At 47.6% G+C, this 22,754-nt stretch overlaps 6 protein-coding genes across 7 annotated transcripts; 3 read left to right on the top strand and 3 right to left on the bottom strand.

Moving 5' to 3' along the window:
• Positions 1 to 462: 462 nt before the first annotated feature.
• Positions 463 to 2,187, bottom strand: LOC108097765 (CCR4-NOT transcription complex subunit 9). The gene is made up of 6 exons (XM_017200288.1): positions 2,091 to 2,187; positions 1,819 to 2,026; positions 1,381 to 1,755; positions 1,125 to 1,319; positions 975 to 1,066; positions 463 to 903 (listed from the first exon to the last, which is right to left on the bottom strand). The coding sequence occupies exons 2-6, from the start codon at positions 1,951 to 1,953 to the stop codon at positions 735 to 737; spliced, it is 966 nt and encodes a 321-aa protein (XP_017055777.1). The 5' UTR covers positions 1,954 to 2,026; positions 2,091 to 2,187; the 3' UTR covers positions 463 to 734.
• Positions 2,188 to 2,904: 717 nt separating this feature from the next.
• LOC108097554 (supporter of activation of yellow protein) lies at positions 2,905 to 13,503 on the top strand. Its single transcript, XM_017199919.2, is given in 14 exon segments — positions 2,905 to 3,602; positions 4,996 to 6,394; positions 6,397 to 7,395; positions 7,460 to 8,609; positions 8,672 to 8,958; positions 10,002 to 10,102; positions 10,160 to 10,315; positions 10,380 to 10,829; positions 10,887 to 11,162; positions 11,221 to 11,515; positions 11,636 to 11,846; positions 11,909 to 12,097; positions 12,247 to 12,530; positions 12,532 to 13,503. Coding segments are annotated over 13 exon segments (6,189 nt in total). The 5' UTR covers positions 2,905 to 3,602; positions 4,996 to 5,026; the 3' UTR covers positions 12,955 to 13,503.
• Positions 13,504 to 13,749: 246 nt separating this feature from the next.
• Positions 13,750 to 16,024, bottom strand: LOC108097556 (pyridoxal phosphate phosphatase PHOSPHO2). The gene has a single exon (XM_017199924.2). The coding sequence runs from the start codon at positions 15,230 to 15,232 to the stop codon at positions 14,441 to 14,443; it is 792 nt and encodes a 263-aa protein (XP_017055413.1). The 5' UTR covers positions 15,233 to 16,024; the 3' UTR covers positions 13,750 to 14,440.
• Positions 16,025 to 16,364: 340 nt separating this feature from the next.
• On the bottom strand, positions 16,365 to 18,049 carry LOC108097555 (dual specificity protein phosphatase MPK-4). The gene is made up of 5 exons (XM_017199922.2): positions 17,819 to 18,049; positions 17,631 to 17,762; positions 17,463 to 17,562; positions 16,732 to 17,390; positions 16,365 to 16,666 (listed from the first exon to the last, which is right to left on the bottom strand). Exons 1-5 carry the CDS (start codon positions 17,946 to 17,948, stop codon positions 16,563 to 16,565), a joined length of 1,125 nt encoding a protein of 374 aa, XP_017055411.1. The 5' UTR covers positions 17,949 to 18,049; the 3' UTR covers positions 16,365 to 16,562.
• A 426-nt stretch (positions 18,050 to 18,475) lies between these two features.
• LOC108097791 (N-alpha-acetyltransferase 20) lies at positions 18,476 to 20,171 on the top strand. 2 transcript variants are annotated; one of them, XM_017200322.2, is made up of 6 exons: positions 18,476 to 18,627; positions 18,687 to 18,802; positions 18,977 to 19,106; positions 19,173 to 19,309; positions 19,372 to 19,433; positions 20,010 to 20,171. In XM_017200322.2, the coding sequence occupies exons 1-6, from the start codon at positions 18,575 to 18,577 to the stop codon at positions 20,052 to 20,054; spliced, it is 543 nt and encodes a 180-aa protein (XP_017055811.1). In that variant the 5' UTR covers positions 18,476 to 18,574; the 3' UTR covers positions 20,055 to 20,171. The 2 variants fall into 2 exon arrangements, 1 of the variants encoding a protein (XP_017055811.1); XR_006245905.1 differs by having other exon boundaries at positions 18,483 to 18,627; positions 19,372 to 19,882.
• An 81-nt stretch (positions 20,172 to 20,252) lies between these two features.
• On the top strand, positions 20,253 to 22,703 carry LOC108097790. Its single transcript, XM_017200321.1, has 7 exons — positions 20,253 to 20,551; positions 20,628 to 20,731; positions 20,794 to 20,865; positions 20,965 to 21,607; positions 21,660 to 22,107; positions 22,168 to 22,375; positions 22,509 to 22,703. The coding sequence occupies exons 1-7, from the start codon at positions 20,461 to 20,463 to the stop codon at positions 22,701 to 22,703; spliced, it is 1,761 nt and encodes a 586-aa protein (XP_017055810.1). The 5' UTR covers positions 20,253 to 20,460.
• The last annotated feature ends 51 nt before the right edge of the window (positions 22,704 to 22,754 follow it).

Raw genomic sequence — 22,754 nt, 5'->3', positions numbered from 1 at the left:
AAATGGCTTAGAGCGAGATAGCTTTAGGTTGGCGTGCGTGCACAAGAGCGAGAGGGAACGAGGAGATGCAGGGCCTATTTTCAGCTTTTGGCGCATAGTCAACGACTTTGTTTACATGTTAATGTACATAATTCTTTGTTTATAGCGAAGATTAGTCAATATTTTTTCTTTACTGGGAAATACTCTGTTTAGAATTTTATTTATACACAAATAGGTTTGGTTCTTCACTTAAAATGTGAGAGGTTTTTAAAGTATTAAATATACAGTAGTAATCAAAACTAAATTAATTAACAAACCTGGTTCTATTTATGCAGTTATATATAAGATAATAAATATACATATAAAAAAAAACCAAATTATTATCCAATGCCATATGTGCTCAAAAATGTTTAGTCTCTGGGATTTATTGTTACCTTTAATGCAAACTTCACACAATGCCCTAGAACTGAAAATTTCTTATCGTCTGCTTGAGGTTCTTTATTTTCTATCAGTGACGAACTTAGTATTAACATAACTTTATCGGTAGTATATTAGAATTTTATATTACAGCTCTGCTTAGGTTAAACTCAGGCAATCTCGTGCTAGTTTATCATAATATTCGGTCGAGCAGATAACTAGCAAATGGGAATCACTTATAGATATGACTTGCAAAGTCTCAAGGATGACAGGGTCTTGCAGATGTCTAAGCAATACTTGAAATAGCGCGGATCGGGAGAGTCTGTGGCGTCCACTTTCTAGGAGCCCAGCGGCGACATGCCGATCTGTTGCGGTGTGGCGCCAAGTTCCAGATTCTTGAGTAGCATCTGCAGCCACTGTTTGGTTGACTTGTCGTCCTGCAGGCACAGCGCAAAGGTTCCATCTCGTAGTTGGTCGGGCAAACATTGGCCAAGTGCCTTGCGAGCGCTGTGGGAATAAAAAGCGGTTAGTTTACAAAGCGAATATGCATCGTACCTTGAAGGTTTACCAATACATACCGAGTGTTGTCCGAAAGTCGCAAATAGCAGCGCACCACATGCTTGAGCAGACGAGCGCAAGGATCTTTTGCCAATTGGATGACCATTTTGCCCTAAAATCGGTGAATATGCTTAGTAAATTTTGTACGAGACGGGAAAAGGAAAACCTACCAAAGTAATGGCCACATGGGAGAAGCGTTCGTAAGTCTGGCATATGTAAGACAACCCGGACTCATCAAGCAATATCTTCTGGATAATAAAGGTGGCCACAGTCTTGCTCAACTCCGATCCGCTGTCCATGATGCTGAGGCAAAGCGGCACAATCTCAGTGGTCAGTAGAAAAGTGATTACCTCTTGTTCATCGGTCTGCGGGAAGAAATGGTAAAATGAACACAATTTCCTCGTTTTCTAACGGCCTTAAGCCCACCTTGACTAGTGCTCCAATGACGCCCAGACTGGTCAGGCGCAGGTACTCAAAAGGTCTGGTCTTCGAGGTGGTGGACAAGAAAGGGTATAAGTAGAGTGGTATTTGGGCCTGCAGGAAGGCCGTACGCGTTTCCGGGTGCGAGGCGACGCACTGCAGCAAGGCCAGAGCGTTGCAAACGCGATTCGATTGGTGAGCCGTCAGCGTAGGCGGCGTTATCGAGGGATATATATTGACAATCTCCTGCAGCAGGGCGCAGGCTGTGCCAAAGCTGTTCCACAGCATGGGTGCCAGGTCGGTCTCCCGTTTTTTGCTCAGCTCGAGAAGTGCGGTTTCGCGCGTTTCCGGGTGGGCCAGCTCGTTGATCCATTGGTACACCTGGCCAGAATTAGAGTGAGTTAGAGCGTTTGCGTGCGGTTGGGTGTCCCGATTGTGATTTACCTTCTCCTGCTCACTCTGCTGCTGCTGTTGTTGTTGTTGTTGCTGCTGCTGCTGCTGTTGTTGTTGTTGTTGCTGCTGCTGTTGCTGTTGTTGTTGCTGCTGGGGATTCATAAGCGGACTTGGTTGTGCACTCATCGCGAAAAATTGGCTTCTTCTTTTAGTATCTTAAAGGCTTGCAAATATTTGGATTTCACCGTTTGCCTGGGTGCTTCAGAACTCAATTAGGGCATACGCTTGTTATGGCTTGCAAATTGACCTGCAAGGATACTTACTAATTCTAAACGTATTGGTTTTGTATTGTAAAAGAAAAGAAAACAAGCAAAGCAGATATAGGGATGGGGCTACCACTCGCGATTATATCGACACCTATTTGAGGAATTTGATATATCGAATTGGTCAACTATCGACTTGCAAGCTTGCGGTAGCCGCCAAAGTATCCAAACAACTATTAACACTAATCACATCATACAAAAATTTAAAAAAAAATCAGCAATTCCACTTTTCGGAAATTTGGAAAGGAGTTGCTTTAAAAAATTCGAAAAAATTGACTGAAAAATTTGAAAATAAACTAATAATGCAGTTTAGGTACGGCACTTTAAAATAGAGAGTATATCACAAAAGTGGTGGACTTAAAAGTGGTTTTGGTCAGTTTTCTGCAAGCTCATTTTTCATAAATTTGGAAAGCAGTTTTATAATAAATATTAAAAAAAGCGACCCAAAACTAACAAAAAAAAAACTAATAATATAGTTTATTAAAGCCTTTCACTTCAAACGTATATAGGTATGCCACATTAGAATCTGATTTTTCTAATAGTTAAATACCCAAGAGTGCAGCCTCATTGGACTTTATTGGTTTTAATGCAGATTCTTAGATAATATTATTCATTTAAAAAGAAACGAACTCATGTTCTAGACCAGGTGTAATGTTTGGTAATGTTGGTAAATTTTAGGAAATTAAAACCTGGTTAAAGTATTCCCTAGGCGTATACGACGCCGATCCTGGTTCGGAACTTCGCTAAGATGTCCCGGATAGTGGCGTTTTTTAGGATCTTTTCCACAGTACGTGGGATAAGCTCGCACCGTGGCGACGGTCACACTGATTTTCATTTGTCGTGACGAGTACCTCGGAATATCGAAAAGAAAAAAACATAAGCAGACAGGAGAAGCAGAGCATACCGTTTAATAATGAATTCATAAGAACGTTCGACGCGCGCCGAACATAGTCTGCGTGTATGAATCGTGCGTGCGGCCCATCGACTCGAGGACGATATTTTTTTGAGGTTTGCGAGCTTTAAATGCGTTGTGTCCCTTTTTTGCTGTACCGAATCGTTAAAAGTGCGTGGAAAAGTGTACGAAACGAAACCAATACACGGAAAGTGGGACAACGGCAACCGAGAGCGCTCGTTGCGCTTGTTACTGTGTTGGTGTATCTGCGTGTGTGTGGGTCCGCTTCTGCCTCTGTGTGTGTGCTCTGAACGTGTGTGTGCGTCTGTGTGTGGTTGTGGCGCTGGCAGTGTGTGCGTGCGTGCCTACTGCGGTCGAGAGTGGCTTCGAAAGAAAAAAATGTGTTTTATCTCTCGCCCAAGACACAACAGCAGTCAAAGTGCATCCTAAGCAACAGCATCGGGAATATAGAAATATGAGCATGCCAATGCCACCAGCAAACAACTCGAATCGCGAATTGTGCACGCAAATCAAAAGCCTAAGCAATATCAAAAGCAAAAGCAGGCGCTCTTTTACTCCATCTTCTTTTGTCTGACTCTGAGCGACGACTTTGCCGCATGGTGAGTTTGCCGTCCGTTTTGCTTGCCGCTGCCTCTTCGTTTGTTGTTTTTCTTGTTGTTGGGTAAGGGCTTCGGCGTCGTTTTCGGTTTTTAGCGCTGATTGTTGATGTTGCGCTAAATATCGTATATAATAAGCATTGCAATAGATGCTTGCATTTCGGCCAGTTAAATACATGTACATTTCTGAGGCCAACCCGCATATGCGTGTGATAGCTTGCACTTGTGTAAGTGTGTGTGTGTATTTTCTCCATGCAGCGGCGACTGCCTCTGTGGTGGAATCGCAAGATAGTGTGGTGAATTCGCGGTAGTGCGCGCGACAGTGTTGCCAACACACACACTAAAAGCAAAAAAAAACACAGGTCATATTCTTCGTGGCGGCGCGGCTTTCTCAGCATTTGCCCATTCCTCTGATTCGCCGCTCTTCAGCGCTCTCCGCCATTCCGCTTCATCCTCATCTTTCCCCCATTCTCGACAGCTGTGTGCGCATGTTTGTAGCGCTTATTATTTATTAAGTGTTGTTGTTGTTATTTAGCTTGGAGTTTTCGCGGCAATTTTGACCAATAGATTATCCCCGCATCTTGGAATCCAGAGAATCCCTATTAATATATCTGGGTGAATTGCTTTAATCTTGGATGTAAATGCGAAGTAATACATTTTAAACATGTGCTAAAATTAGATCTCTAACTTTGCCCGGCTTTGATTCAATTTTCGTTTTCTATCGGACTCCAAAGCATGGAAGTGTGAGTGTTGGTTTGTGTAGAAATGTGTGTGTGTCGGTCGTTCCCCTTTTGAATTTGTCTCTTCTCAATCTAAACAAAAATCCATCCCTTGGGGCGGTAATTATACACAACAATTGTGTAGATATAGATAGATATGACTAGGATTCAATTAGGGATGCCTTTTGTCCTATATGCCACATAACTGTTCTGTATACGAACCCTGCATTGCGCCTTTATTTATTCCCTATACGGCCATATATAATGTATAGATAATCTACACACCCAAATAATAATTTAAATATTCGGATTTGAACTTTGAATAACATGTACTACTCCGTCGATTACAGATATTTCCTTTAGTTTGTCCATATTATATGTGTTTTCCTGTTTGTCGTGTTTAAGAAGATTTGTATGAAAATTAAGAAGAGACATACCTTTAGCGTCTGGAAAGATCAGATATCCCAACCTTTTAAAACATCTCAAAGATATTCCATCTTGTGAATATAAGTTAACACTACTACTACTATTATTTCCAATTGTTAGGTTGAAAACAAATTCTCTATATCATGCAGAGAATTTCAATGATATTCAATTAATAGAACACCTGATATTATTCATGTTTTTTTACACCCTGTAATAAAACTTGTAAATTTCCTTTGCTTCACTTTTTCCAGGCTGGCGGCCACTGGACAATCGAAACTAGCAATGAATGATTTACGTCAGCAGCAGATGGTAGCAGCGACATCGTCATCAGGATCGGAAACGGGAATAGCGGTAGAAACGTCAGCCGCCACGTCCACAGCGGGATCATCGGGAGGAGCAGCAGCCGGTCGCCACCAGTCGAACTCCAATTCGAATTCCTCAAACTCAAAGTCAGTGGCAGCGAGCAGCACGAGCGAGGAGGAGCAGCGGGTTAGCTCCACATCGTCGCCAGCGCAGCGAGATCAGCAACAGTTGAATGCGGATCGGGATCGGGATAGGAATCGGGAGCGGGATCGGGATCAGGAGCGGGAGCCACAGCAGCAGCAGCAGCATCACCATCGCCATCATCGTGAGGAGGCACTGCAGCACCAGCACAATCAGCCCGGTCATATAACCAGCACCACAGCGTCGCCACCGCCGACGCAACCACAACCGCCGACGCCGTGCGACGATGCCCCAAGCACCACCGGAGCATCTGCATCGGCCAGCTCAGCATCCGGAGAAGCAGCAGAAGGAGCAGCAGCAGCAGCTTCAGGACCACCAGCACAGATGGCTGCCACGGCACTGGAGGTAGAGGGCGAGGAGCGGGACGGTCACAAGATCATTCTGAAGCTGTCCAAGCACACCATCGCCGCCAACACAAACTCAAACTCAAACCCAAATGAATCTCAGACGGCGGCGGTGGGCGACGAGAGGCGCGTGGAGCCGCTGCGCATTCAGCTGGCCGAAGGTGCCTTGGTGGCCAAGCCGCAGGACGCCTTCGATGCGGACGCCTCATCCTGCTCGTCGTCATGCGCTGAGGACGAGGTGGCCAGCACACTGGGTCAGCACCTGCGGAACACACCGCACATCGTGCCAAAGCTGACCATCCGGGCGGCCAACGAGCGGCGCGTGGGCAGTGTGGTGCCCAAGCTGACGATCAAGCTGCCCGAGAATCCAGCTGCCTCCGGCTCAAACTCAAGCTCCTCGTCGGCGGCCGTGGGTGTTGGGGGCGTTGCCCAGTCAGCGATGCCAGCCAAGAACGATGCCCACCTGTCCAGCCTTTCGCCCGCCTCCGCCTCATCGTCGTCCGCCTCGTCCTCCTCCTCGTCGTCGTCCTCCTCCTCGCTGGCGGAGATGCAGACGGTGCCCAAGCTGATGATCAAGACAACGCTGGCCGGCAGCAGCTGCATCAGCAGCAGCGAGGAGCACTCGCACTCGCACCAGCAGCAGCAAATACCAAAGTTAACCATCAAGACGGGCGGCGGTGGCGGTGGCCAGGAGCACATGCATACGGTGATCATGACGCACGACCTGAACAACGCGCAGAGCATACCCAAGCTGACGATCAAGACCAAGTCCATCGATTTGCTGGATGATGAAACAGCGGGGGAGGCAAGCTGGAGCAGCAGCAGCTGCAGCCGCTGCCCAAGCTGACCATTAAGAACCTATGCTCGCCGAAGCACAAGGTGCGCGCGGTGCTCGAGGAGAAGCTGCCGACGGCGGCCTCCAAGCTGGCAGTGGCGAAGCCAACAGTCGTCCTCCCACCAACCAATTCCACGCCCGCACCGATGACGAATGGCGGCGAGTCGAACAGCAGCAGTCAGGAGTTCTGCGGCTTCTCCGATCCGGATGCAGATGCGGCGGCCACTGCCTCCGACGAGGGGCGTCGCAACTCTGACGACATGGTCATCGATGATTCGCTGTCCAAGGAGCACGACCCGAAGATCTTTCACAATCTACCGCCACTGGCCGCCAGCAATGGCATCACGAGCGCTGCGACTAAGGCTAACAAGGCCGCGGCTCAAGCGCAGCACAACGTTGTTGACATGGTGGATCTGACCTCGTCCCCGTCGCCGGGCTCTTCGCCAGCGCATGGAGCCCTCGACTTTATGCAGCAGAACCCCCTGTTCCTCGAGTGCCTGCGGATGAGCGAGACCGGAGTGGGCAGCAGTGGACCAGCCTCGCCCAATTCGAACATCCTGCTCAGCCAACTGACCGCGCCGGCCAAGAGTTTTGCCACGGGCACAACGCCCAAGAGCAAGTCGAGCAAGTATCCCCAGCTAACGGAGCGCCTGATGGCGAATGGTGGTGGTGGTGGTGTTGGCATGAGCAGTGCCAGTGGTGGGTCAGTTGTGGCGCCGGAAGGCGAATCAATTGCTGGTCCCTTGGCCACCGCAAATAACACGCAGTCCATCATCGAATCCATCGAGATTCTGGACACGCCCGATGGCAGTCCAAGGGTCACCTACATGGACGAGGACCACCATCACGCCCCGTTGCTGAACAACCATCACGGGGCTAATCACAAGGAGGATCAGGAGCTGGACAACAACAACGAGAACCACTTGAAGCGCACCAGCAGCCAGGGCAACGAATCTCCCAGCAGTGGGGTAGGTGTTTTGTAATTAGTTAAGATTGAATGGCTGTTAATTGTTGCCATCTATTCCTCCACAGATACCTCCCAGCAAGCAGCGACGTCTGGACAACGATGAGAACGACCAGCAGACGCAGAATTGTCACGATCCCGCCAGAAAGTGCAACACCAGTCCCGGCAGCGAATCGTTGCAGTCGCTGCCACCTTCACATCGATCGCGAAAGCAGAAGCACGAGCGGATTCTCAACACGGAACTGGAGGATGCCCTGTTTCCGGGAAGCCAGCACCAAGCGATGATACCAACGCCCGACCAGAATGGAGCCCTGTCCGCGGCGGAGGCTGAAGTGGCGGCGGAGGCTAAGGCACAGCAGGATCCTCTGGAACAGCCGCCGCCCGCTCAACTGCCGTCCACTGCCACGTCAGCGGCGCCGAGCACGGGCAAGAAACGGGGCAGGCCCAAAAGGATCCAGCCGAACCAGAGCACAACCGATCCTGGAGCTGTAACCCCCAAGCCAGCCACGCCGCAGGAATCGCGACGCGTGCAGCTGCTGCGCAAGCGACTGGCCATCGATATGGTTAGCGTGGGACCGGAGCAGGCGGACATGACGCCGAAGAATGCTGCGGCTGTGGGTGAACCAAATGCCAGGGTCGAAGAAGAACTAACCGGCGCGGGGGTGGAAACGCCTAAGGGTCGCGATCACCGCCAGTTGAGGACAACGCGGCGCTCGACTATCCACAATCCCAGCGCGAATGCGAATGCCACCACGAACCTGCAGCCCACGCCGAAGACCACGCGGAAGCGTCAGAGCAAGGCGAATGCCATGCATAGCCAGCAGCAGCTGCCGATCGCTCCGTTCGGTATTCCCTTGGAGGCGGAGTCCAATAATAACAATAACAACAACAATAACAGCAGCTTGTCCTTTGCTCTGACCGCGCAAATCGACCTGACCATGTGCTCGTCCAGCTCATCGACTTCCTCGGGCGCTGCCGCCAACCAGCAGTTGGTCAGCGGGAGTGGCAGCAGTTCGATGTTGCCGCCCGCGACGATCCTTTCATCGTCGGATCCGCTGCCCGATGTCATCTTCCAGCCGAACGACTTCTCCTCGATCATGGCCACCCAGCAGCTGCGCTCGCCGCGACCCTCGAGCATTAGCGGTGGCAGTGCCGGCGGCAGTCAGCCGGATTCGCACGATGAGGACAACTATAATAGTGCGCTGGATAATTCAGGCGGTGAGTCAAGAGTGGTTTTGTTTTTGAACAACAGAATAACAGGGAAAATGTTTACTTTGTAGATGAATCTGCCGCTGCGTCACCCATGCTCTCGATGGTGACGCCCACGCGAGGACGCGGTCGTGGACGGGGATCCCGCGGAGGTCGCAGCAGAGGCTCTTCTTCGGCAGATCGGTCTGGAAGCGCCGGAGGCATTTCCTCCACCACGCCCAACGCACAGCCTCGGGCGCCTCGGATGAGCCGTGGAGCGAGTGCGGTGGCCAAGGCCATCGCCATGAGTCGACCGCGATGTGTGGGCGGCCTGAAGCACACGCCCGATCCCGAGAGACTTAAAGGCCTGTTTAGTCCGGTAAGTGAGACTCCGTTTAGAATTAAAAAAAAAAAAAAAAGATATTTTGTGTACGATTTAAAAAACCGATATAATAACCCGTTATTCGCATATAGCGAGTAGCGAGATCAAGAGGATTGGGCGGTCGCTAATCGCTAGTTTTCGTTGTCACAAATGTGGGGCGCCGTGTTGAAGATGGTCAGTACAGTTGATGATTTAACTGACGCTTGCAATATGAATAACACAGATTTCTTGTTTATGTTTCGTTACGTAAATTTTTGCCCACATACCCATACACACAACATGCACTCTTAGGGCTAACGTGTCGTAATTAAAAACAAAGGCGCGCGCCATGTCGTGAATTCAATGCCAACGGCCCAGTGTAAGTGCAAAAGCAGCAACAACACAACCGGATGAGCCCGCGGGGAGGTGTGAGGGGCGACCGGGCGGTACGATGCATAAGGGGATGGGGAGCAAAAAGAAGCAGCTGCGAAACTGAGCAGCGCAGTCGCTGTGATTGTTGTTGGCTTCACCTGCGATTTTAATCAGCTGAAGTTTTTGTTTGGCTCTCGCCAATCGCACACGAACGCATTTGAGTGCGCCTGTGTGTGTGGTAGTCCACCTTCACCACACCTGCTGCTGCTGTTGCAGTTGCTGTCGTTTCTCTTCCTCTCTCTCACGCTGGCTCTCGCTGTGATACAAGCTCTCTCAATCGAAGCTTTGTATGTGCATTTCGCTGAGAGCTGGCAACTCTTTGTCGGTTTTTGCTACTGCATGTTTAAACATGTGCAATAGGCAATGTTTTTTGCGAAGGGAGAAGATTTTTAGGGATATTTAAAAATTTTAGATTTTCCAAGAGGTAAACATTAGCAGGGGTTGTATGTATATTATATAAATTAAAGTTTGGATACTATCATTTTAAGCTGGGAGAATGTCCATACGAGGATGATCGAATTTAATTTAATGATCTATTGGAAAATCGTACATTATTTAGTTTTAGGAAGTTAGAAAGGATAATTTTAGTTTTTAATTCACAATTTGTATTATTTCTTTTATTTATCAAGTCGCCGCAAGTGTTTGAGGAGGACACCCGTATGAGTGCGGATCTGAGCAACAGCATTCAGTCAATGTCCAGCCTAATGGAACCCCCGCTAACGCCGCAAAAGTATGTTCCATCTAAACATCCCAATATCTGAAATAAAAAACCCTTGCTCTTTTGCAGGCAACCTGACTTCCTCAACAACGAGGAGTCCCAGTCGTCCATGGTGAGCAATGTGAGCATGCTCGACTCGAATCAGGGTCAGTCCGTTGACGCTATTTTGGGCTCTGCGCTAAAACGTCCAAAGAAAAAGAAAATGGAAATCTGCGTGGCCGAAGAGTAAGTGTATCCTGTTATTAACCATCAATTTGCCGTTGAGTTCTAACCCTATAATCGATTGCAGCACGGACTACACCGCCTCCAGCATTGCAGAATACGATTGGCCTCCGCCCAAAGGCTGTTGTCCCTCAAAGAACCGCGACACATTCATGATCCAGGAGCAGGTGGCCCTCTATCTGGGGATCACCAGCTTTAAGCGCAAATACCCCGATCTGCCACGCCGGGCTGTCGACATGGAGGAGCGCAATTGGCTGCAGGAGAAGGGTTTGGTCAGCGAAAGGATGTGCGACCTGGGCATCACGGCTGTCTGGGCCTCCGACATTCTGGACATCATGTACGCAGATTTCTACGACAAGTATGAGGAGTACAAGGAGTACATTCGTCAGAAGCACTTGCGAGAGATCGAGGCCAAGCAGAAGGCGCTGGGATTAACAGTCGGTGCCGGAAAAGGTCTACAAGCGCGAGATCGTGCCATGCTTTCGACTAGCAAATGGAATGTCTACTTCAACAAGACGTGAGTATAAATCAAGCATTGATTTCGCATTTTTAATTAATAAACTTTACTGTACAGCCGCAAGGACGAACGCCTGGTTTGCCTGGATCTGCAGACGTTCACCATGAACCAGCCGCAGCAAAGGACCGCGCCCAGCTGCACCCGTCTCCAGCGCTCCATTGCGAGTGTGGTGCGGGCAGCGGCCGAGGCGGAAAATATTCCAGTCCCGCCCACTCTTGTGCCGCCCCGCGTCTACGACGAGGCATTCCAGCACTCGGACTACGCCTATCCAGTCACAGTAGTGCCGGATCAGTTCTCGCTGCTCTACCGCCAGTTCGAGGCCGCCGAACTGAGGTAAGTTTCATTTTTAAGTTCTTATTTTGACCTGTTATAAATCAATTCCCTTCTGCAGAGCTTATCCAATCGATACTGCGCTGGACAAACCGCGGACTGAGCTGGAAACGCATATCCTTCAGCGTGACAACGGCATCGAGGCCACTGGCAGTGAGGAAACAGCAACTAAAGATTTGGAGCAAGATCAGCCTGCGCTAAAAGGCGAAACGGTTGCGGGGGCGGCGCCCGCGCGACGCAGCAGACGATCGACGCGCCAGCAGACGGACAAGGTGCGCACGGCCAGCAATTCGAGTGACTCCTCCACCCAGTCGGCCTCATCCGCGTCCAGCGGCAACGGCAGCAGCAGTGATACGGTGAGTCGGGCGGATCTAGTGAGGTTGGGCTTAGATAAAAACGATAGATCTTCATAAGTTAGTTGTTCAAAAAAAAGTTCATCCTATCACATTCAAAATCTCTTTCATTTTATATTGCAGGATAGCGGTGATGAAAGCGACTTTAGCAGCAGTTCGAGCTGCTGCAGTTCAACGGGTGCCTCGAGTGGAGCTGGCAGCGAGGACGAGGAAGGAAACGACTCTTCGCAGTCGGCCCTGCTGTCCAATTGTGGTGTCTGTCTGCGCAGCCAGCATCGCAATGCTAGAGACATGCCGGAGGCCTTTATCCGCTGCTATAGTTGCCGAAGACGCGGTAGGTTATTCCCCATTCCTCGCACCTAAGTGTATTTAAATATATTTTATATTTTCTTTCAGTCCATCCGAGCTGCATTGAGATGCCTCAGCGAATGGTGAGCCGCGTTCGGAACTACAACTGGCAGTGCGCAGGCTGCAAGTGCTGCATCAAGTGCCGGAGCAGTCAGCGGCCGGGAAAGATGCTGTATTGCGAGCAGTGCGACCGAGGCTATCACATCTACTGCCTGGGCCTCAGGACGGTGCCAGACGGTATGTTTTATAATTTATACTTGTGTTGACGTGAAGCAGTTAACCCTTATTTAACATATGCAGTTTGAGTGTCATTTATGATCATAGTTGTGAATGTGAAGAATGTGAAACCTTTTGTGTAACTAAAACACCAACTATTAAAATTTCAGGACGTTGGAGTTGTGAACGCTGTTGCGTGTGCATGCGATGCGGAGCCACTCGACCCGAGGGACTGCCCCAAATGGCCGCCCTGTCAGGAGGTCCCTCACCCAACGGAGAACGCTCGAAGACGTCGCCTCGGAGCAAACGGCTGAAATGGGTGCACGAGTACCGCCTCGACCATTTGACGAAGCTGCGCGAGCATGCCGCCATGTTCTGTGTGCCCTGTGCCCGTACGAAGCCTGCCAAGCGGCAACCTTCGGCGTCGGTCGCCGCGGCTGCCACCGTTGTTCCCCCCAGCCGCGGAGGCCCTCATGTCCACCAGCACAGATGACAGCCCGGTACCGAGCCCAAGCCTGACGACCAACGGAGGACTTGCGCTCTCGCCGGCGGCGTCGCCCAGTCCAAAGGCAACTATGGCATCCGTATCATCACTGCCAACCGCTCCGGAGGCAACGGTGGACACCACAACTAGCAGTAATGCTACAAGCACGACGACAGCGAATAGGCGGCAGGCGGGGAACAGTGCGGTCAATATCACGACGATGCACTGTAGCAGTAGCGGTAGCTACAGCGGGAACGGGGTCTCCGAAGAGGCGACGGCGGTAGCAGCTGGAACATCAACGGCGGCAGCGGCAGCAGCAGCATCAGCAGTGGCAACAGGCGGAGCACCGAGTGCCACTCAAATTGGCATAGCTCCGCCGCCGGTTGTTGCCTGAGTGGGGGTCATACGTTATTGTGCCAAGCGCACTCTAACGGACTTATAGTAAGCGCCGGACGCGCCGCTCTCCCCCAGAAGCAACAAATAACCAACCGAAACCAGCCGCCATCCCAAAAAGAAAACAAAACAATACCACACACAGATGCATAGTATTAACAAATGCGACAAGAAGGGAAAACCGAAATGGAGAAACTATTTAAGGAACTATTTTTTTTTTTTTATCTATAGTTATCCTTTATTGTCAGTACATCGTATTGCTATTGTTTTATATATATATATATGAATATTCCTATTATAGTTATGTTACTTAACTTTGCTAATGTTAACAACCACAAGAAGAAGGAGCCCAACCACATAAACAACAAAAACAAAAACACATGACAACCAGCACACCCAAAACTCCAAGTAGACAACCCACGTTATGCTTAAGTCCTCTTTAAATCCTAAGTTTAAAATGCCTAGCACTAAGTCACAGTTTCATAATGTTTCTAGAGAATTCATTTGACGCATTTTAGTTAAATTGTGCGCACGCGCCTACCTACGCCAACTGACTTCAGTTTTATTTTTTTTTTTCTTTATTCCCGAGGCGTGTTCTTGTCCATATCTGCAGGTTTAACTGTTCCGTGTTACTGGTTACTTTTGAATCGAAATAGTGTCTACTTCTCAGCCTCTAAGTCTAGACCACTGTACTATATTATATTATATGCGTGTGCATCTATATCTTTATATAAACGAACACGCAATTTTTAATTTTAAATGTCTCGTGCGCCGAATTTTTGATCGTGTATATGTGTATTTATAAGAACAACAGCCCCTGTAAGTAGTCAAGCACAACCTAAGTAGTGTCTTCATGTGCGGTAGCTGCTTGTTTTTTTTTTTCGTTTAGTTTTTGTAGATTCGTAAGCGAAAAATGAATGGCCTTCGTTTGATCAAGAATCGAAGAAAGCTAGGTTCTACACTCTCTGTAATTGTAGGACTAAAAATGTATTATACATGTAATTTATGCTAACACATACCCAACAATCTAACCCCCACACAACCATTATATATATATATATAAATATAATACCTGTAACTTTAAGTGAAAAGCACAAGAACAGATATATGATTTCGGCGAGAAAGCCATCATTGATTGAAAGAAAACAAATGGCAAAATAAACAACCGTGTGTGAAATAATATTAGGCAAACAGTTCTGATACCGCCGCAGCAGCAATAGCGATCGCATAAGAGAGAAAGAATGTAGTTAGCTTTAAGTTTTCGGTCTACTTAACACAAAGTGGATGAATATTATGTACACACGGGCCCAGCTGCAGACGCTGAAGAGACCTCGGTAATATCTACTTTTCCATGGAATTTAATGCTTAAGTCCATATTAAGTGAAATTATTCTTATGTATACATACTAAAAGATTTATTTTTAAGTCGAAATAAAACAGCAGCATTAATAACCTGGCCTTACCACAAACGCAACGCTAAGCCGCGCATCAGTGGGCTGCACTGGGCATCAGTAGAAGCGACTCCAGCTCGTGGCCATCGCTCCAGGTAAGCACCGAGCAGTCGAGGTCACGTTTATGGGCGGCTAGCTTGCCATACAGCTCGAATCCTCGCCTGATGCAGGCAACGTCCTTCGTGCGCAACTTCCTCATGGCACACAGATCGTTGCAGCTGTCGCCCACGTAGATCACTTGGTAGTACTTGCCGCTGCAGATGAGCTGCTTCAGCACGGCGCCCTTGCAGAGATTCGAGGGGCAAAGCTTGCAGTGACCCTGCTCCTCGTAGGGCAGCACCAGCACCTCGCCATTTGTTTGGATGCAGGCAGGATTGGTGAACACGCCGGCGGCGAAGAGGTGATCGATGGCGTACTCTTTCAACCACTCGCAGATAAAAAACGAGTTGGAATCGCTGACGATGCACAGGTCCACCTCGGGATTCCTGGCCAGTCGCCGGATGACGCGAAGGATCCCCGGAACTGCCGACAGGCTACGCACATGTTTCCCCACGGCACAAGAGTCCATTTTGTGTTCGCTGTGCAGCGAATTCAGGACTTTACCTATGAAGGTCAGCCAGCCAGTTTTGGGAATGAGATCCTGCAGCTCCTTTCGTTGTTTGGTCGGCAACAGTTCGCTGACAGCCAGACTGGAATCCTGCGTTACGATGGTCTTGTCGAAGTCAATGGCGGCCAGGATTCGAGGACACGGCTGGCAGCTCTGAGCAAAGCCACGACGCAAGCCCAAAAAACAGCGACTCAACTGGATGCTCCTCGAAATTGCAAACATTTTGGTTATGGAAAACAAACAATTTTGATTTTAATATCAATACACACTCATTTACGTACAATACATAGAGTTTAACAAAGCACATCAATATGGAGTAAAGGTAATGCCAAAATCCGAGTACTGTCGAAACTTGATGTCGTCTTCGATTTAAAATCCTTAGTTCCCAGACAAGACGCTATTTCTTTGGCTGGCAAACTACCTTGACCATAAACTTTTATCGCGTAAATTTAGATATTGTCATTGAAAATATTTTGTTTCTTTCGTTTTGCATAAAATGCTTTCCAAAAAGGTTTAAATATCTAAAATACATTCATAGTTTTGTGTGTTGGTAACATGCAAAAAGCTATGCAAATGCATATGGAACAGCAAAAATCGATATTTGGTTTCATGGCTTCCAACAAATATAGGTGCATATATGCACATACGTGTATAATTAATTACATGGGCGAATTCATTGGCTAACTATTTAAAATGAAACAAATATTCGAGCAAATATTAATGGAACTAGTTTCACAGAACTTCACTTAACTCGATTTGTCAATGTTATCTTGCCATTTGGAAACAAATACTTTTTGGTTATTTCTTATTACTAAGAATGGTGCAACCTCGCCGACTTGTTTGAATCCGAAGTTAGTTTCTGAGATATGTTGGTTCACATTTAAATATTATATCTTGTGGAGAAAACAAGGGTTTTTTACAATACGTTTTCTTTGCTTGTAAGATTTGATCCTGTGACATGGCAACAGTTTTTTACCGATCACAAGGTTTTCAAGAGTAAGCTAAAATAGTTATGTTTGTTATGATTGGTGTCGATATTCAGCACGATTTTAAATCAGAATACCTCTCATTTCATGCACCTGGTTTATAACATTGGACAACCAAATGAGACCTTATACAAATTACAGTTTTATGCATATGCACGTACAAAATATGTTGATACAGAAAGCATTAAAGCAAAACTGCACTTTAAAGTTTTATTTATAATTGCCTAATATTTAGCAAGTTACTTTAAAAGATATTTTGATTTAATCATATCTTAAGAAGAGCACCTTTTAAGCAAAAACCAAGACTGCAGTTTCCCTTTCATTGGTCTATATAAACATATTTTGTGTCCCATATGTCTGCACAAAGATCACTTTTGTCATGTGTATTATAATTATTTTTATAATTTAAAGGACTTAAAAGCGTCCTTGTGACAGTGACCATTGGTATTTGACTAGGTGGGCGACTGCCAATCGGTGTGTGTGTGTGTGTGTTGTTAAGGACGTCCAAATAATCCCGCCAATTTCGTATGATGATGCCATCTCATTCTGTTTCGTGGAAGATGCACCTAAACTGTGGTCTGCACGTTCTGCACGGCCTTGGAGAGCTCCACCTTGGAAGGTATAAGATAAAACGCAGGCGTCATCGTCTCTCCACATGGACACCTGCAGGCTGCAAGAAAAAAAGGACGGTATGAATACCAGAAATTTGATTTATTATCTCCTTCAAAAGCCAACCATTGATCCAGCTAAAATTTCCCAGCTTCTGCTCGCACTTGGGGCAGTAGAGACGGCCCTGGGTGTTCAGCATGATGCGGTGCATCCAGGCAATGGGCTCCACAAACAAAATGCTGCGACAATATTTTGGCGCGCCCTCGTGGCTGGGCGAACCAAGTGACGATTGCCGTATGCGCTCGGCCAGCTGCTCTAGCACGCGTGTTCCACTGGGATTATCAATCTGCTCTTGCGGCTGATCCACCTTGCTACTAGTCACTTCCTCCTGTGGCGGCCGATCGCGTGGTTTGTGCTCCAGCACATGGGACTTGGATGCCAGCACTCGACGACATTGCCGACAGCGGAAGACAATGGGTTCGGGATTTTCTCGCGTTATATCCGGATCGGGGCGAACCACGCTGTGGAAGCTCTGAGGCAGGATTTTGGCCTTACGCATCTGCTCGCCGGCCAGACGCAGCCGATGGATCTTGTAGCGCTGGCAGTTTGGATCAATCTTGCAACCCATGCGGCGGAAGAGCTTTAGCTGGCTAACGAAGCCGGCGTTTGGCTGGACAAAGCGGCGCTTGGCCTTGACCAGCTCGAATGCGGGCAGGAAGTCCAGGTTGTGGCGCTTCATCATGTAGGCAATCACCGTGGAAGAGCTGCGACTTACGCCAAAGTAGCTGAGATGTGCCAGACAAAAACAATAATGGGGAGTAGGTAAGCGAATCTTTGTCAGGTTCAAGTTCATTTACCAGTGCACCAGGACATTGCCCTGTTGAGCGAGGGCTGTGGTAATAAAGTCCACGCAGCCCTCCAAATGCTGCAGGATATCCTCGCGCGGCATGTCGGCGACTGAAAGAAGGGATGCACTACATTATTGGATTTGCTGATCCACAAGAATCTCCGATCGCACTGCTTACTCTGTATATACTTGGTGGTGAGGAAGCTGGCCTCCAGGATGTGCTGCGGCAGCGGCACCGAGTCCAGGGTCAGGATGTGGGTGATTTTAAAGGAACGCAATGTTTCCATGTGCGTGGCAGCCGTTAGATTACCTGTAAAGAACTGCGATAAGAATAATGTCCTTGGAAAAGCTGTTGCTAATGCTCACCCAAAAACAATCCTGTATCCACCTCGTCGATACTCACGGGTCCGCCATCAAAGTCCTCTCGGCTGAGCACGCCGGAGTCCTGCGGCTTGCCGCCCGATGAGGAGGAGGGCCTCGGCTGAGACTGCTCCATTACCAGATGCCCAGGATGATCAGGCAACAAAACCACAAGGACCAAAGCCAAACGTGGGCGTGCTAGTGGGACCCTATCACTAAAGAAGCTCCGATTACAATGCAGTCAGGGTCACACTGCTCGGCTGGTTTTTATAGTTACATCAAGCTTTTTTATTTTATAAAAAACTACCGAATGATTAGACTTTATTTATTGAATTGTCATTTATTTTAAAGTTTTACCAAGTTTTCTGTTCTTTTTTATAAAGCTTTTAGCTATTATTTTGGGCACCCACACCATATCGATTATCATGCTCCCCTGCTACCTATTGAGTGGAGGGCATCTCTATTGCAGACGTTACCGGTCAGTGTTGCCGATTTTGTCTATCGATAATTAGTTTCCCATAGAAATCAAGTTATAAGTTTAGATTAAAAGTGTTATTTAAAAACCTGTGGTCTATGTATGTTTTCCTTTATCATATGGAGTTGGCTTGTTTGTTAAACGTTTATTTTATTTTTTAGCTATTTTAGTCTGCTCTTATCCTGAATCTAGCTTATTCTGGAGCTCAACATCTGGCAACACTGGTGCCGGTGGACAAATATAGAGACTTTGGTTCGGTTTAAAGAAATTAGGAATTAGGTGACACGATGACCACGTTGCGACCCTTTACCTGCGACGACCTCTTTAAGTTCAACAATGTGTGAGTTAATTAAGTTTTTGAATATGGGCCCATGTTAACTTTGCTGATAATTCCAACAGAAACTTTGACCCACTCACGGAAACCTATGGGCTGCCCTTCTACACGCAGTATTTGGCCAAGTGGCCGGAGTACTTTCAGCTGGCGGAGTCTCCCAGTGGACAAATAATGGGCTACAGTAAGTTTGGAATAGATTACCCATTCAAGAATCATCGAATATGTACCAAATTTAAGTCCTAAAAAAAGGTTTGCTAGCGGTGTTTTCACTTGTAACTGGCAATCTGCATCTGCATTTTTAATCCAAAGAATACAAAACAATATCTTAAGGTTCCTGCTATTTATTATCTTTCAGTCATGGGCAAGGTTGAGGGTCACCTGGACAACTGGCACGGACATGTGACGGCGTTGACGGTTTCACCCGATTACCGGCGACTTGGACTCGCTGCGCTGCTCATGAGCTTCCTGGAGGACATTTCGGAGAAGTATGAAAGCAATTAGAGGTATCTAAGGCCCCTGAATCATCAACTCTATCTCTAACCACTCCCCAGAAAGCGGGCATACTTTGTAGACCTGTTTGTGCGAAAAAGCAACCAAGTGGCAATAAACATGTACACGAATCTCGGCTACATTATATACCGCACTATATTGGAGTACTATTCCGGTGACCAGGATGAGGATGCATACGGTAGGCGCCACACGAGATACTTTACTCAAGCCCTGGCTACCATTTCAATTTATTTGTTTCAGACATGAGAAAGGCGTTATCGAGGGACGTGAACAAGAAGTCGGTCATACCGTACACACAGCCTGTACGACTGGAAGATATAGATATGAATTGATACGATTCAACCCAGTAGCGCCCGCAATCGCATTTAATGTCTAACCGATCCCGATCCACCATACATATTTATAAAGGGCACCGCGAGCGCATCAATTCGCCGCCCAAATTGATTTATAATTAAAATTAGACTTGTAAATAATCCGCAATCCCGTGAATTTCTCGGTGATAACATGTCCTTGTATTTTAACCGATTTTAAACCGGTTTCCTGCTTGCAAACCGAAACAACCCTCTGAAAACTATGAATCTGCAATATTTACATCCCACCCACAAAGTTTAACCTGTAATAATTTTGTCTGCCCCTTACAAAGTTTACCTAGATTTTTTTCTATATTTCTATTGACTTTGAAATTATTTAAAGATTTCTTAAGCCGATGCGTAAATAACTGTATTTCAAAGATTGTTCCACAGTTTCGAAGGTAAATAACGTAAGCAACTTGTTGACTTCATCATTGTAAATGACAAAACAGTATCTAACGCCATCGATATACTCCTCGTTGTCATCGTATGCTCGATCCTCTAACGACGCTGAATGGTTTTTTACAGATTACGATGCGCGAGTTGCGCAGACAAATGCGACATGATCATTAAATGGAAGAATCAGCGGCAGAATCAGCGGCTAAAATAAGGTCTTTCGACTTTCAACTATTACTGTTTTGTTTCAAGTAGATACCCCTTTTAATAAAAATGATGCATATATGAAATCGAGTTGCATATAAATGTGTATCTATGTTTGATTAAAAGTTTCAGATTCTCTCTTTTTAAGGCATATGATCATTCGATTGTTGCCCCTAATAAAATCAAATATCAGTTTCGATATACCGCCGCCAGAAATTAAAACATGTTTAGTTGGTGTACATAAATCTATAGGACGATGTTTGCACATCCTGCGTGACCTTTTAGTCTTGGCAACCACCGTTTAATCAATACCTGGAGCTCCATTATTTTGAACGCCATGGATAGCGATACTGATTAATGGCTGACTCAGTGCGCAAAAATGGCGAAGAAGGGAGGAGTCCAGCAACTCCAGGCGGATCTCACCACGGACGAGGAGTTCGAGAAGTTTCTTCAGCGCTCCGGATTGCTGGGTATGTTTTCAATTGTCGAAGAATTGAAAATGGCAGCGATGACCCGGCTAACCCACAATATATCGTACTGGAACAGTCCTCGACATTTACTCCGAATGGTGTGGTCCTTGTCTGGGAATGGTGGGCAGCCTCCGGAAGATCAAACTCGAACTTGGCGGCGATAACCTGCAGTTGGCCATTGTAAGACTCCGATTTGCAAGGCATTTCAAGAGCACTGATTTACCCATTTTTCCAATTATCAGTGCAAGGCTGGTTCCATTTCCTATTTGAAGCGGTTCAATAAGAAAAGCGAACCCACCTGGATGTTTGTTACGGTAATCCAATGTATCCAATATATTCTATATATATTTCTGGAAAAATTCACATTGCATCAACCGTGATTCTCTTTTTAATTTGATTTGATCTTGTTCTAGAACGGCAAGGCAATCAACATAATGTTTGGCACGGATGTACCCAAACTGGTGGCCCTGATCACCAAGTTGCTTCAGTCGACGATGGCCAAGGAGTCGCACTTTGGCTACGAGATCACCGAGCTGCAGCCGATCGAGCTGCAGCAGCAGGAGGTTCGCAACAAGGCACTTCGCCTCGCGGAGGAGATCGAACTGGCGGAGAGTCGCCGGAAGCGATTGGAGTACCTGCACAGCGTCACCGATTGCATCATGGCCAACCTGCCGGACATTGGCATCACTGTTTTCGGACCGCAGGTCAACCGAGATATGTTCAAAAAGCTCTCGGAGCCGGCCGATCCCCTCAAGATTCAGTGCAAGGACCGAAAGGTGTTCCTCATTACACCGACGGACTTTGCCACGGTCAACTTTGCTGCCGAGAATCCCCTGTCCCAGGACGTCATTGAGCTGCTATACGACAAGGAGCTGCTCATGTGCTTCTGGAAAGTGGAGGAGGTGCTCGGCAGTCCACCAGCTGTGCTGCGTCAATATGCCCACGAGTTGACCAAGGAAACCATTAAGCCCCCCGATGAATTCAACGAGGAGGAGATCACCGTGCCGCCCATGATTGTGCCGCTCGAAGTGACCGTGGAGATCCCCCAAGAACCTGGTCAGAAAGCTGCTTTCTACTTTAAGTTTGGTAAATGACAAAGTTATTTTAGAGCCACTGGAGGAGGTTGAGGATCAGGATAATCAAGATGCCGAGGAACTGGCTGAAAGTAAACACGACGAGGAGGGCGATGCTGATGAGGGGGAGGCTGAGACGGAGGTCGAACAGGTCCCGATTCCAGTTCCAGAACCGCAACAGAAAAGAACCAAGACCATCCGGATACCGCCGATTTGGGTGCCCAGTGACCAGCGAACCCATGCAGCGCTAATCTACACGTACTTTCGGGCCCAAACCTCGACCTTTTTGCCACCGGATCCTGTGCCGGAGCCACCGCACATTGTGATGATCTTCGATGCGTACAAAAAGAAGGACCTGGCCATTCTGCTCGAGACTTGTCGCGAGGACATCCCACTCTACGGCTTCTTCAACGGCGAGAATCCACAAACGGCGCTCTTCATAGCCAATTCGGTGGAGAAGTACAATGCAAAGCCCTATGTGCCGTGAGTGAAGTGGGGAGTATTGCTGATCTCGGCCATCCTAAATTGATTTACCCCAAAAAGGACCGACAAAATCGTGCTGAAGGTGAACAAGGTCAGCAGCCCGACCATTCCCACTCTGATGGCCTACGGTCCCAGCTATGTGAGTGCCAACTCAGTGGTTGGCCACCAGGAGGCCACGCAGTTCTTCCCGCCCAACTACAAGTCCGCTCTCCAGGAGGAGGAGGAGCTGCACGCCGTCAAAGCCGAGAAGCCCAAGAAGCGCAAGAAGGTAATACCTGAATATTGCAGTATTTACCTCAACTTTAAGGGAATAAGATTATCGTTACGAATACAATCAAATTCCGAGCTAGAATCCAATTGAATTATTGAAGATTAGAGTTATGGCTTTCTTTCGATTGCAGAACAAAAAGGGAGGCGACACCGAGGAGAGTGGCAAGGCGGATGCCGGAGTGGCGGATGCGCAACAGGAGGCCGACGAGGCGGTGAAGACGTCGCCGGAGGAAGGAGCTTCTACGACAAGCAGCGGCGAGGATAGCTGCGAAAGTCGTCCTGCAACGGCAGATGGCAACAATCCCGATGGTCAGCAGGCTACATAGGTGGTTATTTCTATTTTCTTGAAAAATGTGCATGTTATTATTAACAATCAA

Source organism: Drosophila ficusphila, unplaced genomic scaffold (assembly GCF_018152265.1).
Source record: "Drosophila ficusphila isolate 14025-0441.05 unplaced genomic scaffold, ASM1815226v1 contig_197, whole genome shotgun sequence".
Taxonomy (NCBI): domain Eukaryota; kingdom Metazoa; phylum Arthropoda; class Insecta; order Diptera; family Drosophilidae; genus Drosophila; species Drosophila ficusphila.
Note: the sequence above shows the minus strand (reverse complement) of the source record. Positions and strands in the feature narration are given on the sequence as shown.